The 9,795-nt window shown below is 43.4% G+C and overlaps 1 protein-coding gene across 1 annotated transcript in view; it reads left to right on the top strand.

Moving 5' to 3' along the window:
* Positions 1-1,842: 1,842 nt before the first annotated feature.
* The window catches only part of MYCFIDRAFT_169160 (uncharacterized protein), a gene marked incomplete at both ends in the record, with an annotated part of 35,705 nt that continues 27,752 nt past the window's right edge, over positions 1,843-9,795 (top strand). Inside the window, one exon of the mRNA XM_007922608.1 lies at positions 1,843-1,857. Within this exon, the coding sequence (XP_007920799.1) occupies positions 1,843-1,857 (15 nt within the window). The remainder of the gene's footprint in view (positions 1,858-9,795) is intronic.

The following is a 9,795-nucleotide window of genomic DNA, read 5'->3' as shown; positions in this document are numbered from 1 at the left end:
GTGAAGTCTCCTATTATGCCTTAGCAAGCCTATATAACAATTATGTAATGTTATTACGTACACTGCGGTGCTGTCTCGCTAGCGCAAAGCCTACTTAGCGTATACGCGGAAAAGCTCGGTCGCTCGTACGGATATACTCGGTTGCCGGCTCGGTATATATACTATCCGTATATAGCCTAGTTAATAGTAAACACTCTGCCCTGTTCTAAGAAAGGTACGGTTTAGTTCTACTTTCTACTACGGCGATTAGTAGAGAGTGTTCTATACGTTGCTATATATCTATTTTCTTATAGTTCTAAACCGTCTACCCTTCGTAGCGGCCTATAGAACCCCGAAAGATAAACGTAAGCGATCCGAACGCGCCGGGCGCGGGAAACGCGTAGAATAATGCCCTAGGAGCGCCGATAGTATTAGAGAACGACGCGGCGATATAATAAGACGAAGCCGAATACTTATTACTAGGCGCGCCGAGAAGCGACCCGCCTACGGCTCGAACGATTTCTAGCTAAGCAAGAAGTGCTTAGGCTAGAAGTATAGGCTTAAGAAGCTAAGCGAGAGAATACGCGCCTTCGTACCCTTAGGGACGTAGGCGGTACGCTAGCTCCGAGTAGCGGCACTACTAGCGAGGATCCTACGAGGACCCTATCTCTAGACGAGGACGAGGACGAGGAAGAATTAGCTAACAAGTCGATTTAGAGGCCTAAATCTTAGAGAGCTAAATCTGTCTCGTATCGACTACCTCTTTCTAGAAGTACGCTAAGCGTAGCTACTATGCCTAGCATAAGCTACGTAGTCGCTAGTCTTGCGGCTATTAAGCCTCGCCTAAAGGAACCTAAGCCCTTTAAAGGCGATACGATTAAGGAGTCGAGGCGATTCCTTAGAGAACTTTCTATTACTTTTATACTATCCGGAGCTACCTATTATACGGACGAAAGTAAGGTGCTTTATAGTATTATATACCTTATAGGCGATACGTAGGAGTAATAGTATAATAAAAACAGCCTTAAGGACCTGCAAAATTATACCTACTAGGACTTTAAAACCTTCTATCGGGACTACGTCGGGGACCCTATAAACCGTATACTAGATATAACCCTCGAGTATAAGGCGGCCCGTTAGCGTAAGGGATAGTTAGTCTAAAGCTTTACCCTTAAGCTCGTAGTACTCGAAGATTAACTTAGCGACTATAGCGAGGAGTATAGGATCCGCTATCTCCTCGTTAAACTCTAGCCGGCGATTCGTAGCGCGATTATTAAATACTATATAGTACTAACGACGCGTTACGAACTCGTAGAGCTTACGACGCGTATCGAGACCCCTAATAAGCCGTCTAGTAAACGCAAGGATCGTAACTACGATAAAACCGGAGGTAGTAAAGGCAAGAAGCGTCGATCTAATAGTTAGGCCTACAAGTAGTAGTTAAATCGCGACCGTAGCGTAGGCGGAAAGTATACGAAGGGCGATAACTCGTAAGGCGGGTATAATATTAGCAAGGTCGAATATTATAGCTATCGCTAGAAAGGCTATTATAAGAACGCGTACCCGAACTGCTATCTCTAGAAAGACGATAACCCTACGGTATATAAGGTAGCCGCTAACGCTAAAGAGAAGAAGAACGACTCGAAGGCTAAGGGAAAAGACAAGGTACCTCCTAAGAGCTAGGGATAGGTACGGAATCTTAACTAAGTAGCTTAGTAGTAGTAGTACCTACGGGACGCGTACGCGGAGCAATCGTTATATAAGAAGGGGAAGTATCCGTCGAATGCTTATTAGATAATACTACTAATATTAATGTAGTATCTTAAGAATTCGTTCTACGATACTAGCCTTAGCGGATTGTTAATGCTGTACTACCTAGTGCCGATAGTTTCTAGGGCGACCGAGGATACTACTATAGAGCGTATTATCTACGCTTACGGATCGCCGACTCTATAGGCTAAGAACGCATTACTACCGGAGTGTTCTATGCTTTCGAAATGCCCCTCCCTAATATTATTCTTAGTAGGCCTTAGAGGCGCGATTAAAAGGTAATCGTCGATAGCTCGACGGATACCTAGACCTATAGGAACGAAGCCGTAGCGCGTTCGATACGCGTACGGGAACTATAGGAATTCTAGAAGGATATACGTAACGCCCTATACGTATATACGATTAGCGTTCGCTAGCTCCGCGACATCGCTAAAGGTTCCTCCTTACTAGAAGAATTTAAAGACTTCGAAGACGTCTTTATAATAATGCCCGAAGCGAGACGTAAGCTCCCCGAAGACGTAGAGCATACGATTAACCTAATCCCTAGAACGAAGCCGCTATATAAACCTCTCTACTATTCTTTAGGGAGAGAGCTTAGCGACCTTCGTAATTACCTAAGCTTAGCCTTAGAGAATAATTAGATCTAGCTTAGTATAAGCGAGGCAGGTACGCCGATCCTGTTTATACTAAAGAAGGATAGTAGTCTAAGACTCTACGTCGATTATAGGGGGCTAAACGAGATTACTATTAAAAATCGTTACCCCCTACCTCTTATTAGCGAAACGCTTAATAGGCTTAAGGACGCCGAATAGTATACGTCCTTAGACCTTTAGGATGCATATTACCGTATCTATATTAAGCGAGGCGACGAGTAGAAGACTGCGTTCTATACGCGGTACGGGCACTTCGAGTATAAGGTAATGCCTTTTAGGCTTACTAATGCTCCTACTACGTTCTAAGGATATATTAATAGGGCGTTAGCTAGCCTTATTAATATTTGCTATATCGTCTACCTTAACGATATTCTTATCTATAGCAAAACGCGAGAGGACTACGTACGAGACGTACGCGCTATCCTTACGCGGCTCCGGAAGTTCGCCTTATATACGAATAGAAAGAAATATTCCTTCTAGAAGAAAGAAGTCGAATTCCTCGGGTTTATCGTTAGTACCGAAGGCGTATCGATAGATTAGCGTAGGGTAAACGCTATTACCGAGTAGCCTCGCCTATTAACGCTAAAGGAGGTTTAATCCTTCCTTAGATTCTATAACTTCTATCGGAGGTTTATTCTAAATTACTCCCGAATCGTTATACCGCTAACCGCCCTATCGAAAGGTACCGTAAATAGCCGGAAGCTAGGGCAGGTCCCGTAGGGCGAAAGCGAGGAGCAAGCGTTCCGCTAGCTAAAGGCTACCTTTAGCTCGGCCTCGATATTGCGATACTATAATCCTACGAAGCCCCTACGTATCGAGACCGATGCCTCTACGTTTGCCTTAGTAGGAATTATATTATAATAGAGCGAAGATAGGAATTGGTACCCTATTGCCTTCTAGTTACGAAAAATAGTCCTAGCCGAGACGAATTATAAGACCTATAACTAGGAGCTCCTAGCGGTTATCGAGTCCTTTAAGTATTAGCGCCCGTACCTCGACAGCGCTTAGTATACGACCCGCGTAGTTGTCGATTACGCTAATCTTAAAGGCTTTATAAAGATAAAGTAGCTCGTCGGAAGGTAGGCAAGATAGGCAACCTTCCTTATACCTTTTAACTTTACTATTAAACATCGGGCTAGTAAGCGAAACCTAGCCGATACGCCTTTACGACGTAGCGACTACGAGAGCGAGTCGTAGGCGGTAAACAACCTTCTCCCTATATTGTAGTCGAAACTAGCTCTATAGTTAAATCTACCCGAGGATATCGAGCCGATTATAAAACGCATCTCTATTATATATATTAGGATACGAGACGCTAGTATAGCGCTAGCGGAACGCAAGAGTTTTATTAGTAGTCCCGTAAGAGTAGCGGCTACTATCGTTAGGAATAACGGGCCCTACTACGAGACACCTAATATAATCCTTAGTTTCGTACGTACTCTATAATAGCTAGAGTAAGCGAGAGGAGGAGGCTTATACGAGACAAGCTTACCGTCGGGTAGCTTAGCCTCGTTAAGTAGTTCTAACCTCCCGCCTAGCTATTCTCGTCGGGGTAACTTTATTTACTATAGCGATACGCTATATATCCCTAAGGACTACGCCTTGCGTACGTAGCTAATACGTATATACTACGACGACCCTTTAGCTAGACACTTTAGTATAGCTAAGACTATAGACCTAATACGCCGAAAGTACTTCTAGCTAAAGATAGCCGAGGATATTACGGCCTACGTCCGCACCTATAGAATTTGTTAACGGTCGAAGGCGAAGCGCTATCGCCTATATAGCGAGCTCGCTACTCTACCTATACCGACCCGACCTTAGCAAGAATTAACGATAGACTTTATTACCGATCTCCCGCCGAGTAAGCTCGGTACCTACGTATATACTACGATCCTCGTAATAGTCGACCGCTATACGAAGATAAGCCTCTTTATCCTAACGACAAAGAAGTATATAGTAGTAGAACTCGCGGATATCCTTTAAAGGGAGGTAATTAGGCGTTTTAGAGTACTATTAGGCATTGTTAGCGATCGTAGATCGCTTTTTACTAGCTAGTTTTAGAGCGACTTCTGCTTCGAAGCGTATATAAAGCGTAGGCTTAGTATAGCCTTCTACCCTTAGACCGACGGGTAAACCGAACGCGCGAATTAGACCCTCGAGCAATACCTACGATACTATTACTCCGAGAACTAGGATAATTAGGCTAAATTGTTGCCTTAGGCGGAGTTTGCCTATAACAATAGTGTTTATCCTACGTTACGTATAAGCCCCTTTAAGATGCTCTACGGCTTCAACCCTAATTTAATACCGAGCGCAAATAAGCTACTAGCTCGGGACGAGCTAACTAAGGGAAGGGTACTAGTAGCTATCGACGCTACGGAGCGACTACGACAAGTATATAAAACGCTTACGGAACGCTAGCAGAAAGCAGTAGAATACTAGGCAAAGCAATACAATATATACTATACTACTAAAATATATAGTATAGGTAACCTAGTCTTGCTATCGATAAAGAACATTAGCTTAGATGTCCTAAAGAAGAAACTTAGCCCGAAGTATATAGGGCCTTTCTATATTATTAACGTAGTTAGAGCGTAGGCGTACCGCCTAGCACTGCTATTAAGTACGAAGATCTATAATGTTTTCTATGTTTCCCTCCTCGAGCCTTAGTATAGGCGCGATAGCGAGGAGTATAAGGTAAGTATACCTGTCGCTAAAGGCGATAAGTAGCAGGTAGAAACAATCGTAGCAAAGAAGATAAAGAAGCGGAAGGCGTACTACCTTGTTAAGTAGCGAGGATAGCCTAAAGAATATAATACTTAGGAGCTAGCTATTTATATTAAAGATTCTATAGCGTTAGACGAGTTCGAAGCTTAAGCGAAGCGTAAGCGTAGGTAGTAATTAAAACAAAAGAAAATGAAACTTAAGAAAAATAGTAGATACGTGCTCGTTTCGCTACTAAAAAAGGCCTATTAGCCTAGTATATATAAAGAAGGCGCCGTATAGGCGCGGCGACGGCGGGCCGCCTACTCTACTTATCCTCGGACTCCTCCTCTTCGTCCTCCTCTTCGATACCTATAGCGGTATCGATAGCAGCGACGGCGTTAGCGCCGACGCGCTAAGCGAGGTTCTAGTACAGTTAGTATACGAAGCGTAGGTAAGACGAGGCTATAGGAAAAAACTATACCTAACGACCGATCTCTACTAAGCCGGCTAAGTTAGTACCGATATTCTCGAGGGCACCGAGTAGGTTAATATCCGTAAGAGACCCGCTAGCGGCCCCCTTACGGGCTAGGGCTTTGCCGCCTAGAGTTACCTTATTCTTATTAATATAGAAGGCGTCGAGCGTAGATAGGATAACTAATAAGGAGGTTAGTATACGAAGCGTAAGCGGAGCGTATAAGAAACCTACGTACGACGACGGCGTCTAGGTTAGCCTAGAGTGCCTCTAAGGCCTCGTTAGACTCCTCGACGGAGTTATAGCCGTCTAGATCGTAAAGGTCGCGCGTAGCGCGTACGGCGCGGATACGGGCTAGTAGCGACACTAGCGCGCGTACCGTAATAGGAGTATAGGTATAATAGCTACTATAGTAGCGATTATAGTTGCGCTTAGTAGCAGGGTCTATATTGCCGCCTACGTAGAGCTTAGACAGGTTATCTAAAGCGAGTTAGTTGCGAAGCGCGTACGCGTAGCAAGGGGCGAGAAAACATACCGTTAGCCGTTATATGCCTAAAGCAACGAGTGCAGCCCTCTAGGACTTTTAGTAGGCGCTAGGTAGGCGGGTAGTGTTTAGAGCGCTTAGAAAAAGAAGAAGTTTTTAAGCGGGCTTCGAATGCTTTAAATACTCGCTTCGCTTTCGGATAGCTTGCGTTCTCGCGTAGCTACCGCGTTCTTAGAAATTTAGGCAACCTCTAGTTAGTGCTAGAAGTAGCCGCGCTTTAAATCTACAAACAAACAAGTAACTACGAGGCAAATTATAACGCGCCTAGCAACTATAGCCTAGCGACAGGTACGTATAAGACGCGTAAGTGCAGCGTAGAGTGTAAGAAATAGTATAATTTACTATATTGCCCTATAGCTAGGATAGCTATACCGGGGGAAGGAGATAATTATAAGAACCTAAGTAAGTAAAGTCTCCTATTATGCCTTAGCAAGCCTATATAACAATTATGTAATGTTATTACGTATACTACGGTGCTGTCTCGCTAGCGTAAAGCCTACTTAGCGTATACGCGGAAAAGCTCGGTCGCTCGTACGGATATACTCGGTTACCGGCTCGGTATATATACTATCTATACGTAGCCTAGTTAATAGTAAACACTCTGCCCTGTTCTAAGAAAGGTACGGTTTAGTTCTACTTTCTACTACGGCGATTAGTAGAGGGTGTTCTATACGTTGCTATATACCTATTTTCTTATAGTTACTATACCTACTATATAGTAATCTAAAGACTAAGAGTAACTGTATGTTAATTAACCTAGGCTACTCTCGCGTTATTAACGGCACTAAGGTTAAGGGTTACGAGAACTTAATAGTCTCTTAGGTTGCTAAAGCGTACCGTAATCTAACCGCCCTCCTAGCCTCTAACTCCTTCGTACTATTCGCTTTCCCTACGGCTATCTTAGTCGAAGGCCTCGGCTGTATCTCCGACGCCCTAGTTAGTAGGATTCCTTAGTTAAGTTACGTTATTTAGAACGAGGTTGAATAGATCCTCTAGCTTAATAACGAGGGACTTAAGGAATATCTATACAATTAGGAGAATGCTACGAAGGAAAAGGCTACTAACCTCCTCGTTAATCAAGCTCTCTATAAGGGATAGTACTTCGGTACTAATAGCTTTAACGTATACGGAGGAGATTTCGAGAGCCGACTAGTAGATAAGGTTATTGCTAGTAAGGATTACGGCGCGTTAAAGCAATAGTAAGTCTATATAGTATTGCTTAGGAGGTTATTTTTATATAATTATAGTATCTAGGATTAATGCTACCCCGGGGGTATTATTACGGAGTTCTAAAAATGGCCTTAGCTAAGAGCGCTAAGGATGCATATATATTTGTTTTAAGCGCGCAATATAAAGCGTATCTAGTTAGATACGAAGAAAGGGAGGGATATTAGCTAGTAACCGGCCCTATACCTATAGGCTAGTTTTAAGCCTATATAAGAGGCCTCCTTCTAGAGAGTAGACAGATTATCAACCTCGTATAGCACATTGTTTATGTTATACTTCTATAATGCCTATATTATAGGGCTCTAGTTATTAGCCTAAGCGATAGTCTCGTTATCCTATCTTGCTAAACATAGCTACCTATATTGCTATAGGTTATGTTACCCTCGGTAGCCTATACTATTGCTACAAGTAGTAGTAGTAGTATTAGTTTCCGTCCTTTAATAGTAGAGAGGTTTATAAGGCGGCTTCGTTCCGGGAATTAGGTCGATCGTATACTCTACGTCTTCGGGGAGCTTACGTCGCGCTTCGGGCGTTATAGTAAAGACGTTTTCGAAGTATTTAAATTCTTCTAGTAAGGAGGAACCCTTAGCGATATCGCGAAGTTAGCGAACGCTAATCGTATATATATATATAGAGCGTTACGTATATTCTTCTAGAATTCCTATAGTTCCCGTATACGTATCGTACGCGCTGCGGCTTCGTTCCTATAGGTCTAGGTATCCGTCGAGCTATCGACGATTACCTTTTAATCGCGCCTCTAAGGCCTACTAAGAATAATATTAGGGAGGGGTATCTCGAAAGCGTAGAACACTCCGGTAGTAATACGTTCTTAGCCTATAGAGTCGGCGATCCGTAAGCGTAAATAATACGCTCTATAGTAGTATCCTCGGTCGCCCTAGAAACTATCGGTACTAGGTAGTACGGCGTTAACAATCCGCTAAGGCTAGTATCGTAGAACGAATTCTTAAGATACTATATTAATATTAGTAGCATTATCTAATAAGCATTCGATAGATACTTCCCCTTCTTATGTAACAATTACTCCGCATATACGTCCCGTAGGTACTACTACTACTAAGCTACTTAGTTAAGATTCCGTACCTATCCCTAGCTCTTAGGAGGTACCTTATCTTTTCCCTTAGCCTTCGAGTCGTTCTTCTTTTCTTTAGCGTTAGCGGCTACCTTGCGTACCGTAGGGTTATCGTCTTTCTAGAGATAGCGGTTCGGGTACGCGTTCTTATAATAGCCTTTCTAGCGATAGCTATAACATTCGACCTTGCTAATATTATACCCGCCTTACGAGTTATCGCCTTTCGTATACTTTCCGCCTACGCTACGGTCGCGATTTAACTGCTGCTTATAGGCCTAACTATTAGATCGACGCTTCTTACCTTTACTACCTCTAGTTTTATCGTAGTTACGATCCTTGCGTTTACTAGACGGCTTATTAGGGGTCTCGATACGCGTCGCAAGCTCTACGAGTTTATAACGCGTCGTTAGCACTATATAGTATTTAATAATCGCGCTACGAATCGCTAGCTAGAGTTTAACGAGGAGATAGCGGATCCTATATTCCTCGCTATAGTCGCTAAGTTAATCTTCGAGTACTACGAGCTTAAGGGCAAAGCTTTAGACTAACTGTCCCTTACGCTAACGGGCCGCCTTATACTCGAGGGTTACGTCTAGTATACGGTTTATAGGGTCCCCGACGTAGTCCCGATAGAAGATTTTAAAGTCCTAGTAGGTATAATTTTGCAGGTCCTTAAGGCTGTTTTTATTATACTATCGCTTCTACGTATCGCCTATAAGGTATATAATACTATAAAGCACCTTGCTTTCGTCTATATAATAGGTAGCTCTAGATAGTACAAAGGTAATAGAAAGTTCTCGAAGGAATCGCCTCGACTCCTTAATTGTATTACCTTTAAAAGGCTTAGGTTCCTTTAGGCGAGGCTTAATAGCCGTAAGACTAGCGACTGCGTAGCTTATACTAGGTATAGTAGCTACGCTTAGCGTACTTCTAGAAAGAGGTAGTCGATACGAGATAGATTTAGCTCTCTAAGATTTAGGCCTCTAAATCGACTTATTAGCTAATTCTTCCTCGTCCTCGTCGTCGCCTAGAGGTAGGGTCCTCGTAGGACCCTCGCCGGTAGTACCGCTGCTCGGAGCTAGCGTATCGCCGGCGTCCCTAAGGGTACGAAGACGCGCATTCTCTTACTTAGCTTCTTAAGCCTATACTTCTAGCCTAAGCACTTCTTACTTAGCTAGAAATCGTTCGAGCCGTAGGCGGGTCGCTTCTCGGCGCGCCTAATATTCGGCTTTGTCTTATTATATCGCTACGTCGTTTTCTAATACCGTCGGCGCTCCTAGGGCATTATTCTATACGTTTCCCGCGCCCGATATATTCGGATCGCCTACGTTTATCTTTCGGGGTTCTATAG

The sequence above is a fragment of the Pseudocercospora fijiensis genome (genome assembly GCF_000340215.1).
Source record: "Pseudocercospora fijiensis CIRAD86 unplaced genomic scaffold MYCFIscaffold_1, whole genome shotgun sequence".
Lineage (NCBI taxonomy): Eukaryota > Fungi > Ascomycota > Dothideomycetes > Mycosphaerellales > Mycosphaerellaceae > Pseudocercospora > Pseudocercospora fijiensis.
The sequence above is the reverse complement of the archived record's forward strand: the minus strand, read 5'-3'. Positions and strand labels throughout refer to the sequence as shown.